Consider the following 20,193-nt stretch of genomic DNA (forward strand, 5'->3'; position numbering starts at 1 on the left):
GTACCTGAGTCTGGGAGGGTGGGGGATTCACACTGACCAGAACCCACACTCTGGAAACAGTCAACCATTAACGGTGACCTTTGCCTTGGAAATCAAGGGGAAAAATTCCCCTTGGTTTCCCTCGCGTGTCCCTTGGGGAAATAGGAACAATGCAAAAGGCAGGCTGGTCTTACCCTGTGATGGCCACAAGGCCAGCTGGCCTTCGGCCCAGTAAAAATCAGAGCCCCTTCCACATGTGACGCCAGGGCACCGTGCTGCGGGGCCTGATGCCTCGCCTCGGTTCTGTGAAGAGGAGTCTGAAGCCCGCAGGGAAGCCCAGAGAGCATGGGATCCCCAGGCCGAGATCCCCTGTGTCCCAGGATACAGTGAGGGAACTCAGCAGAGGAAAGCCCCAGGGCTGTGGTGGGCAGGCACGATCTACGAAAACAGATGCAGACGTTCTTCCCCACCCAGCTTCCCGGCTTGCGCCTGCGGCGTGGCTGAGACCTGCTTCTCCTTATAGCCAGGGCTTGGTGTGGGTCTCTGCCAGTGCCCTGAGAGGCACAGAACCCCCATCCATTGGGATCCTAGACGGCCGGCCAGGAGGTCCTTTAAGAAATCCCTGCTGGTGATGACGCACGCCGTTACTAGGTACTCAGGGAAGGAAGCCACACCCGCCAGTCACTCATCCCAGCCACCAAAATATTGACCTTCTCATAAAAAGTTTCAATGCTCTAAAAAGACTGAAGTTAAAGAAGGTTTGACCCAGACAGGAAACACAGAAACGTCTTCCTCCACTGCCTTGAGAAAAATCTTGACGGGCAATAAAAAAGACCCAGGGACTCTCCTTCCTCCCTCCCTCCCTCCCTCCCTTCCTCCGGGCTCAAGGCTTTTATCTATGCAACATAAATATGTTCCCAGACACTGCCCTTTGGGAAGATGTCACAAGAATGAAGCTTCTACAAAGCATGGAAGAGAGACAAGACCTTCAATCGATGCTCCTCAAAAAAATGCCAGCCCTCTGCATACAAACAGCGAGTGCCATCTAGAAGCCAACACGCAGCAGGAAGACAAACGGCGGTGGTCACACGTACTGATTCGGGCTGGAGACCTCTGAACCACAGCAGTACCGAGCCGGCCGAAGGAAAATGCAGAAATCGGAAAGATAAAGAAGGCTCATGGCTGCTGTAGTCACGTCTTCAGCCCTCCCAGCAAACGCCCGCGGAGCCCTGCCGTCCGCTCCCACAGAACACGGCGGGCGACAGGAGGCTGGCGGGCTCCTCCCCGGGCAGCTGAGTCCTCCTCAGACGGTGGTCCCACACAAGAGTAAGTGGCTCCTGGGGCACTCCTGCCTTTCCCTGATATTTTGGCTTAAAAAGGCCCTTGTCCCAGATCTCGTGATGAAAGAGGCCCATTCAGAGGGAGCACAGGGCTGAGTTCCTCTCATCACTTCACTCCCACGGCTCCCCCGCCTTGGGAACAAGCAGCAGGGTGTGCCCCAGGCGCTGGGAGGGGAACGGCTGGCCACCTAGCAATGGCCTGCAGCGGGAGGACCCTCCTGGCTAGTGGACACACTCAAGGTGGTCTCAGTCTTCAAGTCACCATGTGCCCAGCCGACAGGAGCGGGCAGCTGCCACGGGCAGTCACTCTGCATTCCCAAAAGCACTTCTACATCCTGAAAATGCTTCCACACGGCTGGTGACCCTTTGTGGGGAGCCTTCCAGGTAGAGGGGTCACACGGGCTCCTGCGAGGAGCTCTGAGGGCACAGTGTCCAGGCAGGCCAGGCTGCAGAGATAAGGTGTGGCTCAGACCCTGCAGGAGACGCGACTGCAGAATCCAGTGGGCAGGAGCCGCCAAGAGCTGTGTGTCCGCAGCCTGTCCTCCACCGTGACGGGAGCTTGGTAAGGTAGCAGCCAGCGCAGAGCGGGCTCCAGGCCGCAGAGAGCAAGGCCGCCGGGGCCCGCAGGGGAGCGGAGCATCCAGTCTCGGACCTGGCGCACTTGGTGAAGGAGGCACCGTGAGCAGGGCTCTGGAAACTTCCCCAGCTCCCAGATCACCCAGTCCTCACTGGAAGGTTGCGTCACACACTACCATGTGAGGAAACTGCTCGGCCTGGAGCGGAGGTCCCCACAGGCGCCCCCCACGCCCTCCTTCCTAACCCCCAAGGCTGTTCCTTCTCTCAGTCCAGCTGTCTGTCCTCTGCCCACGCCTGCCCTGGTGGCTGCACAGCCCCACGCGGTGCCTCCTTGTCCCTGAGGGTGCCGAGGGGTCCTCAGGCCTTCTTCCCGACACCTAGGTGCAGGAAAGGTGAAGGAATGACTCGGACTCCCGCCCCTCGAGGAGCCGAGCCTTGGCATGGGTTCCTCTGCTGCCCAAGAGGTGGCCCGGGGCACCACTCACTCATCCGCCCACTGCCAGGGCAGGGCTGCCGGCAGCGACCGCGTGGCCGTGACTGGGGGAGGCGGTGGTGCCTGGGCACCAGGGCCCGCGGCTGGGCAGCAGGCACAGTGCGTTTCCACAGGGCAAAGCCAGTCGGAGCTTCTGAACCAGAACCTCTAGGGACAGCGCGGGCCATGCCCTTCGAGGTTCCGGCGCACATCTAAGTTTAAGAAAGCAACGCGCTGGCCTGGGAACCCCTCTGAGGGTTTTCTTGTCTTTGGGGTTATTTTTCCCAGTGGGAGGATCGGGGCCTCCCACGTGCTCGGCAAGCTCCGCCCCCAGCCCCGCTGGACTCTACTGATGTTCCGCTATATACATGGTTCTCTCTGTTCAAAGGAATGGCTGAGTATTTCCAGAATGGGGGCACGTGGGTAAAGACAAAAAGAACTGTCTCCTTTAAGGACCGGGAACACATCCTGGTGGTGAGGTGTGTGCTCAGAAACAAATTCCTTCGAGAACAAAATCGGTCATGGGGACACATCACACTACGGATAATCCTGCTGACGCCCCAGATCGCTGCTGTACATGAGTGACCAATGAGACCCTAGAACACATCCTTGTCAGACCCAACCTCAGCAGTCCAATTCAGAAGCCCTGCAGAGAGTACAGAATATTGGCTCTTTAGAAAGTTCAGAGGTGCTTCTGATGACCAGCCAAGGTTAAGGATCCCTGAACTGAAGACACACTTCTGGAGCTGGGCACAGGGGGTGCACACCTGTAGTCCCAGTGATTTGGGAGGGTGAGGCAGGAGGATCACAAGTTGGAGGTCAGCCTCAACAACTTAGCAAAACTCAATAAAAAAAATAATAAAATAAGAAGGATGCACCCCTGCATTCATCCTCAGTACTGGTGGGCTTCAAAAAAATATGTTACACACAGGTGCAGATAAATGTTGCTGCTAAAAGATAACATCGATAAACACATGTGTGGCCCTCTCAGAAGCAGATCAGGTGCCCTGAAAGGACATCATTCTAGGGTGAGAAAACGACATAACATCCTTTCTGGAAGCAGCAAAAACAGGTCAGGCTTATAGCTCTGTGTGTAGCCGGCACCACGTCGTTGCCGGGAACCTCCAGGCCCAGTATATGATGTCCACCCTGGAGAACTCTACCAAGCCTGGAGGACTGCACCAACCCTGCAGGACACCAACCCTGCAGGACACCAACCCTGGAGGACACCAACCCTGCAGGACACCAACCCTGGAGGACACCAACCCTGGAGGACACCAACCCTGCAGGACACCAACCCTGCAGGACACCAACCCTGGAGGACACCAACCCTGCAAGACACCAACCCTGGAGGACCCCACTAACCCTGGAGGACACCAACCCTGGAGGACCCCACTAACCCTGCAGGACACCAACCCTGGAGGACCCCACTAACCCTGGAGGACACCAACCCTGGAGGACCCCACTAACCCTGCAGGACACCAACCCTGCAGGACACCAACCCTGGAGGACACCAACCCTGCAAGACACCAACCCTGCAGGACACCAACCCTGGGGGACACCAACCCTGGAGGACACCAACCCTGGGGGACACCAACCCTGCAGGACACCAACCCTGCAGGACACCAACCCTGGAGGACATCAACCCTGGAGGACATCAACCCTGCAAGACCCCAACCCTGGAGGACCCCACTAACCCTGCAGGACACCAACCCTGCAGGACACCAACCCTGGAGGACACCAACCCTGGAGGACTCCACTAACCCTGGAGGACACCAACCCTGGGGGACACCAACCCTGCAGGACACCAACCCTGCAGGACACCAACCCTGGAGGACACCAACCCTGGAGGACACCAACCCTGGAGGACCCCTCTAACCCTGGAGGACACCAACCCTGGAGGACACCAACCCTGGAGGACCCCTCTAACCCTGGAGGACTCCTCTAACCCTGGAGAACACCAACCCTGGAGGACACCAATCCTGCAGGACACCAACCCTGGAGGACACCAACCCTGGAGGACACCAACCCTGGAGGACACCAACCCTGGGGGACAACAACCCTGGGGGACACCAACCCTGGAGGACACCAACCCTGGAGGACACCAACCCTGGAGGACACCAACCCTGCGGGACACCAACCCTGGGGGACAACAACCCTGGAGGACACCAACCCTGGGGGACAACAACCCTGGGGGACACCAACCCTGCAAGACACCAACCCTGGAGGACCCCACTAACCCTGCAGGACACCAACCCTGGAGGACACCAACCCTGGAGGACATCAACCCTGGAGGACACCAACCCTGCAGGACACCAACCCTGCAGGACACCAACCCTGGAGGACACCAACCCTGCAGGACACCAACCCTGCAGGACACCAACCCTGGAGGACACCAACCCTGCAGGACACCAACCCTGCAGGACACCAACCCTGGAGGATACCAACCCTGGAGGACATCAACCCTGGAGGACACCAACCCTGCAGGACACCAACCCTGCAGGACACCAACCCTGCAGGACACCAACCCTGGAGGACACCAACCCTGCAGGACACCAACCCTGCAGGACACCAACCCTGGAGGACACCAACCCTGGGGGACAACAACCCTGGGGGACACCAACCCTGGAGGACACCAAGCCTGCAGGACACCAACCCTGCAGACACAAACCCTGCAGGACACCAACCCAGGGGGACACCAACCCTGCAGGATACCCACCCTGCAGGACACCAACCCTGCAGGACACCAACCCTGGAGGACATCAACCCTGGAGGACACCAACCCTGCAGGACACCAACCCTGCAGGACACCAACCCTGGAGGTCACCAACCCTGGAGGACCCCACTAATCCTGGAGGACACCAACCCTGCAGGACACCAACCCTGGATGTCACCAAGCCTGCAGGACCCCACCAAGCCTGCAGGACCCACCAACCCTGCAGGACACCAATCCTGGAGGACCCCACTAATCCTGTAGGACCTCATCAACCCTGGAGGACCTCACCAACCCTGCAGGACACCAACCCTGCGGGACACCAACCCTGGAGGACCTCACCAACCCTGCAGGACCCCACCAAGCCTGCAGGACCCACCAACCCTGCAGGACCTCACCAACCCTGGAGGACCCACCCAGCCAGCTGTTGCTGCTATTATTTTCGATGGGAGAACGACTGGAAACACCAAGAACCTTTGACAGACACTCATTCGATCTGGGATGAGAGCATGAGGGAGTGTTCAGCCCTCCCAGGGTGGAGGGGGTCCCAGGCGACAGTGTCGCAGCTGCTGGAGAAATGCAGAGACAGATTCTGCACTGACGTGGGGATAGTGCAGCAGCAACTCTCAACTCCGTAGCCGTCGAGACAAACTACATACGTTGGACGTCTCAGTCTCGCACAGAGACCAATTACTCTGAGGAAGATGTCTGGAAATTCCAGGAACATGTAAATGTGAATTATGACTTCACACTGATTCACGTAATATGTCAATTAAAATATCTCTATATTTTTATTGGGAAAAAAACCAGATCAGTTGATTGCCGCAGCAGTGAATTCTTAACGATTTCATGCTGCCTGAGCATCCACGGTGACTCTACGCTGGACACTCTCAACTCGGGAGCAGGGCTCAGACCCAGTCACCCTTGGGAGAGCTCCCAGCCCTCCTCCCAGCCCTCCAGGTGGTCATCCCCATCTCTGCCTCCTGGTGACCACGGCGAGCCGCAGCTTGCTGAGGGGTCCCCTTAATCCTCTTGTCAAGTGGATGTGCAGATATGCCAAGTGACCACCTCTCAGTCATGGCGTGACCTCCTGGAACTGCGCCTGCTTGATTTAGACCCGTCAATCAAACTCCCTCAGGAACTGTCTGTAGTGCACCCTGGGCCCCACTCTGCCCTCCAGGCTGCTGACCTGGGTGCCCGCGTGTGTGCAGCCTCCAGGTGCACCACAGGCCCCAGGACCCGTGAGCAACAGACTCCACTTCCACCTGCGTCTCTCCTCAGCACCCGAGGGCCACTTTCCTTCTTAAAGATCCTAAATCCGAAAAGTCACCTGCAGCAGCCCAGGATCCTCAAGGAGGGGCGGCACAGCCAGGCACGGTGAAGGGCGCACACGCCAGGGCCAAACCCCAGAAGCCGTCCCCTCAGAAGCCGCGAAACCGGGCAGCAGGCCCCTGCACGAGCCTAAATGATCTTGTCTAACAATGGAACTGTGACCACGGTGACATGAGAGGAGGCCAGCGACAGCCGAGCAGACCTCTGCTGACCAAGCACCCGGCCAAGGGACGCCGGGGTCCCTGGGGAACTCTGAGGCAGACCGAGCAGGCGTTCACGCTATCACACACAAGGAAACAGGAAGGTGCTCAGTGAGGTGACTGTAGGATTCCTTATGCTGGATCTCACAAAACTCAGAGGCAGCCTACGGTCCAGGCTCTGTCAGGGTCCCAAACTGGCAGAACTGTTTAAAGCTAACGGAATTGCTTTTCCACGGAGAGAATTAACTCTTGTTCAAACTCAGCGCTGCACAAGCTCAGGGGACTTGATGCTGATTCTAGGGAAAAAGGAACCAATGTAAAGCTGTCACTATAGAAAAGAAGGATGTCAGTAAGCATTCCAAGGAGGAGGTCCTGTCAATTCCAGTTAGATGAACAGGTACTTACTGGGCATCTCTTGTGCCCAGACAGCGCTAACCCGGGGAATTCGGAAATGAGCCAGACAGGGTTTCTGCTGGAGAAGCCTCAGGGAGGAGCAAGGTAAGACAGGCCTGGGGCAGGAACTTCCACCCAGCCCAGGTTCACAGAAGGTGCATGCACACAGGGCTCCGGGAGTCTTCCTGGAAAAGCCCCCAGGAGCACTGAACAGGGAGGCGAGAGAACAAGAGAGCAGAAAGAATCTGCTCCACAAGCCTCACCATGAACAGAGAGGGTTTGACCTGTGTCACAAAAGACCCTACTTGGATTTGTAACTGTGAGCTTATAAATTCTGCTTTATACATCAGTTCCTTGTAAGCCTGGTTAGCACAAACTGGTTTCTCAGAACTTGATCATCCCTGTGTGAATTCACAAAGTCAAGCTGCAGAATGTGCAGAGCCAAGAGCCAAACCCTGGGCTTGTGGCTGAGCCATTAATCTGTCAACATAACAAGCCTCAGCACCCGATCGCCTGGTACCCTTTTAAATAAGTAAATAATAGCTTCAATGTGAATGGTGCTTTGTAGTTCACAGAGAGCTTGCCCCTACATTTTTTCACTTAATTCTTACAATTCCATTCTTCTGATGAAAGAACCAAGACTTGGATAAGATAAATGACTTGTCAGTGGTTATATGGCTACCAGGGGCAGAACCAGATTGAGAAGCTCCAAGTTCAACACCCTTCCGGCTAAATCCCCAGGGCAGGGGGCAGAACCATCTGACCTGCAGCAACCACAGCAGCAAGCGAAGGTGACGGAACAAAGTGGACTCAAAACCTCTCCTGGCAGTGATTTCAACAGCTTCAGAAGCCCATTCCTAACAAAGCGAAGTTTACAAAGATGTAAAAGCGACCGAAGAGAAGCACTGAGAGATGAACCAGAGGTTGCAGATGGGATGGAAAATTCCTTCCATTACTCTCCCAAAAGGTCCTCCCTCATTTTGCACCCAAGTTCAAAGTCACAAAGACCCCAAGTTGTAGCAAGGTCTGGCTTTCTGATCTCACACTGCCCACTGCAATCGGAAGGGCCTTGTTCCAAACACCACTCTCCAGAGAATGAGAAAACAAGTAGCTCTAGGGACACACCTGTCAGCTGGAGTTCCCAAACTGTTCCCCTAAACACATAATGCTGAGAAGAGGGAAATTCCAGCTCTGCAGGGCATTATGCTTGGGGAAAGGGGTCACAGGCAAGCAGCGCTGGCAGCTCACTACAGTGGCTTTGCTGCTGGGGCATGTATTGTTTGGCTGGAAGGCGTAGGCTTCTCTCAGAGAGAAGGAATGTCCAGAAGCATTTCAGACAGCGAGGCTTCGGGGCCAGCCACACAGCTCTCTTCACACCGTGGGTGGGAGCAGGCGGCTGAGGCCACCAGCGGGTTCACAAGGGCAGCACTTTCGTGTCTACGTCAACAAGACAGCAACTGATGAGCCCTGATTTGGCGCAAAACCCTGAGGAGAGCTTATGGATGTCCCCCAAGAGTCCCTGGGCCCTCGGAAGCCAGAGCTAACATGGTCCTCCTCTACGAATCTGGCACACCAGGGGACAGAAGGCACAAGGCTGCGCTGCGCAGGAAGCACGGAGGCAGCAAAGACAGTGGAGCTGGCCAGAAACAACAGGCACGCGAAAGAAATGTTCTTGAAACAACTCAAGAATTCCAAGAACGGATCATGTCCAGTGCCCCAGGTTCTTAGCCCTTCTTTGGTATGTGGCCTCAGCCATGTTCATGAGTCACCCAGACGCAGTTTTTCCAGGTGCCCCTTCCTTCCCAATCTGCTGTCCACCCAGTGCTGGCTCTGCTCACCCTTGTGAGTCACGCAGCACCCGCGCCCTGTGCCGAGTGCTCAGAATGCCCTGCAGGCAGAGCTGTCCCTGGGAACGGATGTGTCCTCTCTCCACACCGTCCAACACGGCAGCCACCAGCCACAGAAGCCTCCAGGAACCTGGAATGTGGTCTCCCTGTGGCCAAGGAACTGAATTTGTTAATTAATTAATTAAGTTTAATTAGCCATGTGGGGCTAGCAGCTGTGGCTTGGGTCCTAACAGCTCAGGAGTTTTCAGCCTGATGAGAATCAGGACAGGGCCCTCCCTGGCCTCACGCCCACCCTGCACAGTTTCTAATCACTGTTCCCACTACATTCTTTCTCAGCCCCAGAACGTTCCATGATGTGACATCTACAGAGCCCAAACTTCTTGTGCCAACTTACATGGTTGACAGTCCGACCTCAAGGTACTTACAGCAGAGTTAGAAAAAGTACTTTCTAGCCAGTCATGCGGGACACACCTGAAATCCCAGCTACTCGAGAGGCAGAGGCAGGGGGATCACAGGTTCAAAGCCAGCCTCGGCAATGCTACAAGACCCCGTCTCCAAACAAAATGGGAAACAGGCTGGGATGTGGCTCAGAAGTAGAGCGCCCCGGGACGAACCTCCAGGACCCGCCTCCACCAAAAAAGTACTTCCTAATGAACGTCCTCCTGGAACTGCCTGCTCTCTCTCCCATATTCCATGCGGCGCAATCTCTGCTCTGCTCTCGTCCATGCCACCGGCCCAGGAGTGACTCTGGGTCTCTCCACAGCTCCTGCCGGCCTGCTCAGCTTTGTGCCTTCTCCAGGAAGCCTTCCTGGCTGCAAGCCATGACTCTTCCCTTTCGGCATCTTCTTCCTCTTTCCTCATTTTGCAGGTGAGGAAACGGAGGCTTAGGGGTTCAGTCACTTGTCCAAGGTCATATGCTGAGAAAGTGACAGGAACCCAAGACCTCTGATTTCCAGGTGTCGCCTGACCTGTCTGTGCAGCTTGCCTCCCCACTGGTGTGAAATGACTGTGCCACACATACCTTTTTTTTTACCCTGTCACACTGGGGACTGAACCCTGGGGTGCTCTGCCACCGAGCCACATCCCCAGCTCTTTTTATTTTTATTTGAGACAGGGTCTCAAGGCTGAAGCTGGCCTTGAACTTGCAATCCTCCTACCCCAGCCTCTTCAGTCACTGGGATTACTGGTGGGCACCTGCCTTCCAGCACACTTCAACTTCATGATGGGGCATGGGGGCCAGAAGACACCCCACTTTAAATCCTCCCTCTGTGCCTGACACAGGGATCCACAGTAAATGCTGGTACACAAACTGGCCGAGGTGTCCCCCTCTCCCACCTCAGTGCACTCCACAGCTCACGCACCCTGGTCATCTCCAAGCAGCAGAACACTGGGCGCCCCCCACACTGAGGAAGCAGCGGAAGGGAAGACCCCTGACTGAATGCTGTGCTGTGTGAGGAGGGACTGCCTCCTGGGGTCAGGTGCCATGGCAACCAAGAGCTTCAAACAGCATCCGAGAGCCCCCATCACCTTGAGCACCTGGACAGCTAGGACCGTGAGTCCTCTCTGGCCCCTCTCAGAGCCCAGAAGTCAGTGGGTGCTCAGTAACTGTACACAATGCTGGGCGCCTCTGTTGAGCACCACACTAAGTGCATCAGGCATCTGCACTCCGTTAGTCCTCAGTGTCCGACTCTGAGTATTCTACCTATAGGGAAACAGGCTCAGCGGTCAAGCCACTTGCCCGGGTCACAAAGCGGAGACGCTGGAGAGGGAAGCAGGCTTCCAGCTTTGGAACCTCTGCCCGTCAGCACTGTATTTCTGCCAAAGCGACACTCTGGGAAAACAGGGTCGAACACCATTCAGACCCAAGGTGGGGCAGAGCTGGGCTGCAGCTGAGCTGGGGGTCTTCCGATGCTGAGTCAGGGGAGGAGGGCGCCCATGCAGGACAGGGACAGCCGTCGAGAGGGGACGCTGCTGGAGGTGGGGCACTCGCTGACCACACTATCATGGTACAGGACAAGGGCGCCGTGGATATGGCGAGGAAACCAGCATGACCCAGAGGAGCTGCGCCAGAATGGGCGCTGCCAGCCTGCCCGGGGTTTTGGGGGCATTTAACAGGTACCGCAGTGACGGCAGAGGCGCCGGCGGCCACGTCCGCACTCCTCCCGGAGAGGAGGCCGGGCGGCGAAACCCAGCAGTCAGCACACCCAAGCTGACTGAGTGAATCCCACTCCCCGCAGGAGGTCCCGGGGCTCCCAGAAAGGACGCGTTCCAGGTGGGCAGGAAGCGCAGGGCCAGTCGGAGAGAGCGGGGGCTGCTCGGAGCGGGCCTGGGGCAGGCGGGCGCGGGAGCCGGCTGGGGGAGACCCGCGGGCCACGGGGCCGCCCGTGCCTTAAAGGCAGCAGGGCGACTAACAGATGAGCACGCCGGCGGGACGCACGCGCGACGCACCCGGAGAGGCCCCTTCCTGAAGGAGCTGCGCGTCCGCACGGGCCAGAGCGGCACCGGGCCCAGCAGGAGGAGCCGGAGGCGCCCCAGGCTCCCGCCCACCAGGGAGCTCGGAGGCAGCGAGCGCTCCCGCCGGCCTGAGCTGCGTCCCCTCACTACAGAAGGCGGTCCTGCAATGACTTCTCTGTAAGTCTGAAATGATTTCAAGTCTTAAAAAATTGTTTTCATAAACCCAACCGAATCGGATTTTGGTAAAATACTACAAGTGTGATTTTCCTGTTGGTAGGGGACGAAAGCTTATGGTCACTCTTTATTCCCCCCAGCGCCCGGGAGGGACCTGGCCTGCGCACAGCAGCCCAGCATCCGCCACGGAGCCCCACCCCTGGCCCCCCACGGGCATGGTTACTGGCACGTTTCAAGACTTTCCAACTCTTCATGCTTTGACCCTCACCAGGGAGCCTCCCGCCTGGGCCACCTTCCCTGGGTGCAGAGGGAAGCCGGGCTCTGCCGGCTCCTCTGGTCTTCGTGTCCAGATTTTGAGGGCCTCCCACATACAGTCTTGCCCATGTAAGACCTAAGTTTAGCACTTTCCTGCTCTGAGACCCACGTTTGGGACAGAGGGGCCTCCCATTGTAAAGGCCACATGGAGCTGGGAGGCCAAGGTCCGGCAGGATGTGACTCAGCATCCTGTTCACAAGGTTCTGGCTGCCGGCAGCTTTGGCACTGAGTGCCGCTGCTGACCTCGCCTAAGACCACAAGTACCAGGTTAACTGGTGGGACAGGCACGCAGCCCGGGCTCTCCTGTGGGCCTCAGGCCACACTTACAACCTGCCTCGCTCAGCCTTCACCATGGGCTCTATGAGCATCACAGGCATCTACCAGAAGGTTCTACAGAGGAACTGGCTTGCTGGGGTTCTGTTGTTGTTTGTTGTGCTGTTTTTGAGATGAGGTCTCCCTGTTGCCCTGGCTGGTCTTATGTTCCTGGACTCAAGCAATCCTCCTGCCTCAGCCTCCTGAGTAGCTGAGACTACAGGTGAGCATGACCATCCAGGCTCTCTGACTTGCTGATATTTTAAGAATATCAGGAATTGAACAACTGATCTTGTTTCTCTGTTTGCTTTGACTACTAGGAAGCTCAAAGTAAGGCTTGTAGCCAAACTCTAGTAAGTCGCACATTCCACAAATAAACCTTCCTATAACTTTACCTTATTCCCTTCTTACTGTCTACATGTTCCAGTGTTTTCTCTAACGTTAAATTCTGTGGTTCTCTATGAATGTACAAACGTTTCGAATCCCTTTGGAAAGGCGACAGTAAACACAGCCCACGAGTTATGCTGGGGGTGGGGAGAAGGGTTCAACCTGGAATCCCCAGCATTCCGCAGAGTCCACAGACAGCCACCAGACCCACACTGGCTGGTGACGAATAAAGCAAACGACTAAACGACTAAATAAAACCCTCCCCGCTTACCAGCCTGCTTCCCAGGAGACACCCGGCCCCCACACGGGGTGGGGGGCTACCTGCGAGACTCCAAGGCTGCAGACCAGGCTCCTTACGGAGGCCTCCGGCGCCTGAGAAGCCAGTGGCCCACCCCAGACCTCTAAGTCACTCCCAGACCTCCACCTGCAACAGACAGCCCGGCATGGCGGTTCCCGTGAACCTGGGACGTGCCGAGTGGCTTCCGGAGACAGCAGCCCAGGGCCTCTCCAGGCCACCCCCACGGGGCCCTCCCACGGGCGCTCAGACGGGCCAGGTTTGGGGAAACGCCTCGGGCCAGCCTTGCCTGGGAATGGTGGCAGGGAGGGCACTAGCCTGCTAGCGCAGGCCTCCACTGCCTTCTGCAGAACAAGGTCTATTTAAAAATAGCTTTAAGCCAGCCTGGTGGCTCATGCCTGCGATCCCAGCTGCTCGGGAGGCGGAGGCAGGAAGAGCACAAGTTCACACCAGCTCCAGCAACTCAGCAAGACCCTGTCTCAAAATAAAAAACGAAAAGGCTGGGGAGTCAGGTAGAGTGTTCACCCCTGTAATCCCAGGACCCGGAGGCCAAGGCAGGAAGATCACAAGGATCATAGTTTGAGGCTAGCTTCAGCAATTTAGTGAGACCCTGAGCCACTTAAGGAGTCCCTGTCTCAAAAAAGTAAAAGGACTAGGGATGTAGCACAGTGGTAAAGCACCCCTGAGTTCAAAGTTTAAAAAAGAAAAAAAAAAGTAATGATTTTGTTCTTATCAAGGGAATAAAATTCTTGACAATCTGTTACATACCTATGGAGATGACTGGATGTGCAAAGTAAATACAGAACCAGACTCGTGACTGGTGGGTCTGAGGACTCTCATTCTTGGATTTGGAAGCTATAATCTAATCTTGACTTTCTACTTTACACAAGAAACAGAGGCCCAGAGAAGTAAAGTGACTTGCCTGAAGTTGCACAGCAGATGACACATCTCAATACAGGACCTGCGTTTGGTGACTCCCTCTCACGGATTTGCCCCATTTACCAGGAGGATGAGCAGTGGAACCACTGTCACCTGTGAAAGGAGTGTGCATGAGCATGAGTGTGCACACACACTCCGGGTGCTGAGGGTTTGGGAAGAATGAGGCGCGTCCGGTGGTATTCGTGGGAAGTCTACGTACTGGCATTTCAAACGTTCAATATAATTCAGTGTAAGTTAACCTGAACATGTTTGACTAAGCTCTGACAGAATCAAATCAATTCTTTACCTCTCCGTCCTCATTTGTCCCCACTCTGAGTTCTCTCATTTAAAAAAAATGAATACTGAAGGCAGATTCTGATTTTAAAACCAAGCGAGGCAACACGACGCTGGGATCCCACCTGACAGGGCCAGCCCGGCAGTGTGACGGCCCAGGGCCTTACAGGACTGTGCAACCCAGCGTTAGAAGCGGCCCCGGGGCCCTGCGAGAGGACCCGGGGCAGGGGACAGCAGGGCACAGAGCGGGAGGTCCTGGGCTCTGAACAGCAGCTGCAAGGCTGGGCGCATCCACCACATGCTCATCAGTAACCGGCGGCGTCAGTGCACAGCCCAGGGTCCACCCCGGAGGCACCCGAAACAGCCACCCGCCCAGTGCTCAGCCAGGTCCCGCCGGTGCTTCAGTGGAGCCGGGGACCTGCTGAGAGCGCCAGGGCGTCCCGAGGCGGAGGAGGGCCCTGCGGAGCCGTCCTCCAGCTGACTCCATCCTGCCGCCTAGTGAGGGACCTGTGGCAGGAGCTCAGCAGAGGCGCCTGCGGGCGTCTCCCTGAGCTGGGTTTGGAGTCCCTGGAAGACGTGGAGGAGCCGCGGCTGGACCGCTGCCTGCTCTGCAAGGCAGCCCTGACCTCCTGAGGCCCGGCCACCCTGTCCAGAGTGACGGGCTTTTGGCTTTTCGCTCCTCCTGACAGGACTGCACAGGAGTGAAGCCACACACCGGGCGCCAAGCCCAGCGGGAAGCCAGCGTCTCACCCCGGCGCTCCGCACTGCCGGGTGCACAGGGGCTCCGTGTGCCTGTGTTAAGAGAGGCTCCCGAGCAGGTGCTACTGGCCAGAGCTGCACAGAGGCCCAGGCAGAAGCCCGTCCCTGGACTCTGGGGCCACCTGCAGCTGCACAGTGCAGAATGGAATCTAGAAAAGCCCGTCTCGGGGCGCCAGGCCCACCAGGGTCCAGGGCAAGCGAGTGGGGCCAAGCTCCGGCGGGCTGTGCTGGCCACGCCTGGCTAAGCTTGCTGGGCCGCCCCTCTTCGTCTCCCTCGCCCTTCCTAAAGCTTGTGCACCGAGGCGCATGTCCCTCATAGCCAGTCCACGAGAGCACCAAGTGGAGAGAGCCGCTGGGCAGGACTAGGGAGAGTCACAAGTCCCTCCTCACAGCAGCCGCACTGGCAGGGTCAGGAGGAAGCATGCTGACTGTCCACCACGGGAAGAGGCTCTGACCGCAGCCCTACAGGCTGCATGCCACGTGGCCACTTGCTTCTGGTTCTGTTCGTGGTGCCAGGGGTGGAACCCGGGGCCCCGCCGGCCAGAAGCTCTCACTGAGCTGCACCCTGCGCTCCTGTTCTGCCTATCTGAAACTGCAGCCTGCCCAAGGTCGCAGCATACCTAGCAAGGGGACACCGGACAGGGCAGGAACACACTCAGGCCGGTCCTCCCCTAAAGCTCCAGGAAAAGCAAGTGTGAAGGCCACTGGAGGTGGCACCTCAGGGCACCGCATCTGAGTGGGGTGAGTCCAAGGGATGCCCAGGCCAGAGCAGGACCAGGCATGTGGGTGCGGGAGGCTGTGCCCCTCCCCAGGGCTGCTGGGTGTCACTTACCGTCACGCCAGCCTCCCCTACGTCTGTAACACTGGAAGTCCACTTGCTTATCTGTGCTGTCCCTTTTTTGGGGGGGCTGAGGGTCACAGAGGACTGAACCTCTACCACTGAGTCACTCCCCGGCCCTTCATGGTTTTTGCTCAAGCCAGGATCTTGCCAAGTTGCCCAAGCTGACCTTGAACCTGCAATCCTCCCGCCGCAGCCTTCCGAGTGGCAGGGACCACAGGTCTCCCCCACTTGCATGCGCTTTCTCTACCAGCTGAGGGCATCTCCAGAGCCCCCATCCGTGAGTGTGGCCAGGACCAGCAAACACAAGGGGACCGCTGCTCCCTTTGCCAGGCTGAGCAGGGCGGTCTGGCCACTTCCAAGAGCACACAGGTAGGAGGACTTGAGCCGCAGACTCTCCTGTCGCCTGAGGCAGCAAACCACCATGACCTCCACAGCTGCAGGAAAACGAATTTGGCCAAGAAGCACAGGAGCCCGGAGGAGCCGGAGCTGCAGGTGGCACCAGCCCTGGCCGACACCGACTGCAGCCTTGGAAGACCCCAGCAGAGGACCTGGCAGGATGTGCCCAGGTCCTGACACATGGCAACTTCAAGATGACAATCGGGGACTGGCTTTTTGGATCTAGGGGTGGAACCCTGCTAGGCAGGTACTGTGCCACGGGGCGCCAACCCAGGCCAACAGACACACACTGTTTTAATTGCTGTTTGTGGTAACTTGTAAGGTGGCACGAGATGACGGACAGTGGCTTCCGCTCGTATCAACCTCCAGCACGGGACACGGAAGCCGGATGTCAGGGCTCCGCAGCCCATGCGGGACTTATCTGGACAGAGTGACAACAGAGGTCATGACCCCAAACAGCAGAGCAGAAGCCCAAGGGGCACAGGTGCTCAAGGACAGAGGGAGGCGGGGCCTGCTGGGGATGGACGCCCGGCCCCACCAGCCCGACCACCATGCTTCCGAAGGCTGTGAGGAGACCGGGGTTCCGTGGAACCCAGATGACGACCCAGAGGGGAAGAAGAGTGGAGGGCGGAGCAGAGAGGTGGAGGGGAGGTCAAAGCTTTCCACGGGAGCCAGACAAAACCAGCCGCTCGGGCTCCGGCTCTGGCCCCAGCGTCTGCGGGGCGAGCCACCAACAGAAAGCAAACCGCAGGGCTCCCAATGCTCACTGCTGGCCCGTGCTCCAGGGACGATGGAGCCCCATCACCTCCCGGCGCCCTGCCTGGCACACAACCACTTGTGTCTCATGCCAGCGGGCCGGCTCCCGTGACGCTGAGGGAGCCGGGGCCGTGGCCAGCAGGGCCATCTGCTCGCCCACTCCCACAGCGGAGGAGCGCTGCTTCCAAGAGGGTCCTGCGAGAGGCCACGTGCGCACAGGCAGGGAGCAGGGCTCAGAGAGGGGACTCAGAGCACTACTGCCACACACCCATCACCTCCATTCCCAGCGAGAGGTGATCGCTCCAGACGGTTCCCAGAGGCCTGCAGAGAAACTGTCCAATCACCACGGGACGCTGTGCGCCACAGGGTCTGCGTCCTCTGGGAACGCAGCCTGCTCCCAGCCACAGAGCACCACGGTGTGGCCCTCTCAGGACCCGACGAGTCCTTCCACGCTGGGGTAAGACGTGAAGACCCAGCATAACGAAGAAGGCCGCAGCTCCCGATTCTGTGCGAGGAGCCTCACGCAGAGCTCTGGAAAGCCCGAGAGGAGCAGGTTGCCCTGCCGCCCAGACCGGACCGCGGGGCACAGGCGCAGATGCCACTTGCTCTCCTCTGCACCTGCTGGTCTTCAGGCCTGCAGTTTACCGCAGGGTCCAAAGTTCACGTAGATGCTATGTGCAGAGAACTGACGCTAGGGGTGGTGAGCTGTTGGGACAGAAACACAGAGACCTGCGCTGTGAGGCAGCTGCAGCAGCCTCTGTCACAGCTGGAAACGGAGCGCTACCTGCTTTCTGAGAGGAAAGCCGCACACTCTCGTTTGAGAGCACTTTTAGCGGGCCACGAGGAGAGCAGCCCCTGGGAAAGGACGCAAGCAGCCTGGCCGAAGCAGAGTCAGGAAGCAGAGAACAGCCCATCAGATGAAAGCAGCACGGCCCAGAGGACGGGGGAGGGAAGGCAGGATGCAGAGGGACCAGGACGGGGGGGCGAAGGCACACAGGGTCCACAGGGGTGGACGGGCAGCCCTGCAATACAACAGGGGGGATATGGGGACCAGGGAAGAGGCAGGTGACACTCAGAAGACCCGATCCCCAGGATTCAGCAACGAGCTGAACAGGGTTGAGCCAGTGTGACTTCTCGGATGCACTGAGAGATGTGACCACCAGTCGCCCCTTGCTACCCACAGGACATTGGTTCAGGATACCCTGAGGTCACCAAAATCTGCAGATGCTCAAGTCCCAGATATACCGCGGTGTGCCACCCACGCATGACCTAGGACACTCGCTGTGCACTTTAAATCGTCTCTCAATTACTTATCACCCCAATTCAAGGTAAATGCAGTGCAAATTGTTCTACCCTATTGTTTAGCGAGAAAAAAAAAAGGTCTGTCCAGGTTGAGTGTGGACATGGCCATCGGAGCCAAGCTGCATACCCCTCAACAGCAACAGTGTGACATTTCCTGACACTTTTCTTTTCTTGAATATTTTTAATCCACAGTTGGTTGAATCCTAGGATGGAGAACAAGGACACGGGTACTGACTACAAGTGAGACAGACAGAGGAAGAGGAGAGAGGAAAGAGGAACCCCCCCCCCACCCCTAGAAACTAAATAACAGCAGCTGAGAGCAATCGCCTCTCCCTACCTCTCTTGCCCCCAAGCAAACCTGTCAAACAACCGGCCATTCCTGAAGTTCTCCTCTAAGACGGCTCAGAGAGAAAAGGCCCCAAATGCAAATGAACAAGGATGCTGACGAGCTTCCTTCAAAGGTTAAACCAGGACAGGAGGAGGTCCTTGTTTGGCTGGGGGGATCAGAAAGCAGGAGGGTGTCCTTTGACTGAAAAGGTGGGGGGGTGAACTGGCAAGGCAAGAGGAGGGGGCCTAAAAGGGAACCTGTGGGAACAAGGCCAGAAGCCAGTGCCCACCCAGGCCCTGCTCCAGCCAGGGCCTCCCCTGGTCATGGGCACTGAGGACCTGCTGTGAGCAGCAGAGGGACTCAGGGCTGGAGGACTGGCCATCCTGGGAAGCCCCTGCCTGAGTGTCGCAGGAGTCCCCGGGTTGGAACCTGGGGCAGCCTGGGGCCACCTGGGTGCTCTCAAGGCAAGTTCCCTCAAGTCAAGGTCCAAGAGGGCAGACTGACAGTTGAGCTGGTCTCCAGAGAGGAGGCTTGGGAGGAGAAGCCCGAGTGCCAGAAGCCACAGGGCCTCACTGTGGCCGACCTCCCGAGACACGCGCGTTCTTCACCTGCCGCTGGGAAAACCCCTGCAGGGTGGTTTTGAGGATGACTCCCACCCTTCGTTAGGGCCCCACCTAGCTCCAGACAGGCAGGGATGAGGGGCGTCTCACCACTGAGAGGGGAGCCCACTTAAAAGTTCTTCACTGCAAACATTCAAAACCCTAGTCAGCCAACAACCCAAGTCCAAAGGCAGTCTAAGCAGGAGCGCGGCCTGGAGAGGGAGGGCCAGGCGGGGGGCGCTGCCGCTCACAGGTCCCCTCCAAGTCTGCTCCTCCACCCGCATGGAGGGCACCTGGGAGCCCTGACCTGTACCTGACCAACCCATCCCCAGGGCCCAAGCCAGACCCCAGAGCCAAAGAGCCCATTTGCCCTGGTCCTGAGCCTGCAGCGACCCAGTAGGCGTCGCCTTGGTTTCCGCAGGCTAGTGCTCCCCATGGAACCTTCACGGAGGACACACGCCACGGTCCAAGTGAGATGTCCCCGTTCCTGCCCTCAAACAGCGGAGACGGTGAGGGCAGGTGAGGGCAGGCTAGGCCCGTTCCTACCACGCCTGTGCGAGTGGTTAACTACAGCACGACCTGCTCTCAGGGATGGATGGCTGACTGCCATTTCTGCAGACCTCTTTTCAAATTAACACTCCCCCTCCTCACCAGATAAAGCAGACATCTGTCTTTAAGGAATGATATCCCAGACAATGCGTTTACTTTTTTTTTTTTTTTTTTAACTTTCCAAGGTCTAATCTCAAGACCGGCTTCTTGGTACAGAGGAATACTTTAAATAATGAAGTGCTGGATCCTCTACAAACCAAAGCATTCCAAAAGACAAGGCCTTGCTGGGCCCAGAGGTGCACGCCTGTTAATCCTGCCTACTCAGGAGGCTGAGGCAGGAGGATTGTGAGTTCGAGGCCAGTCTCAGCAGTTTAGCAAAACCCTATCTCAAAATAAAAAAATAAATAAATAAAAAGGAAGGGCTGGAGATGTAGCTCAGTGGTTCAGTGCCTCTGGGTTTGATCCCTAGTACTGCAAAAAAACAAAACAAAACAAAGCAAAAACAACAGAGAGGAAAAAAAAAAAAAAAAAAATTTCTTTGCTGTCTGGTAGTGAATATAGTGAGGACAATATATTAAGGGAATTTTTGTTTTTTAATGAGCATAGCAAAAATCACCTCAAATAACTATCAACTTAGGGACTAAATGTCTATTTCAAATGAG

At 57.2% G+C, this 20,193-nt stretch overlaps 1 protein-coding gene across 5 annotated transcripts in view; it reads right to left on the bottom strand.

Annotated features, from left to right (window-relative positions):
* The window catches only part of SSH1 (slingshot protein phosphatase 1), a 60,391-nt gene that overhangs the window by 34,882 nt on the left and 5,316 nt on the right, over positions 1-20,193 (bottom strand). Inside the window, exon 3 of one of the 5 annotated variants that reach the window (XM_079151291.1) lies at positions 13,712-13,821. The exons of 3 other annotated variants lie outside the window; for them this stretch is intronic. In XM_079151291.1, the coding sequence (XP_079007417.1) occupies positions 13,712-13,737 (26 nt within the window). In that variant the 5' untranslated portion in view covers positions 13,738-13,821. Of the gene's footprint in view, positions 1-13,711; positions 13,825-20,193 lie in introns of those variants that run through there. One more of the 5 variants, XM_079151293.1, reaches the window with a different exon arrangement.

Source organism: Sciurus vulgaris (genome assembly GCF_902686455.1).
Source record: "Sciurus vulgaris genome assembly, chromosome: 8".
NCBI lineage: Eukaryota > Metazoa > Chordata > Mammalia > Rodentia > Sciuridae > Sciurus > Sciurus vulgaris.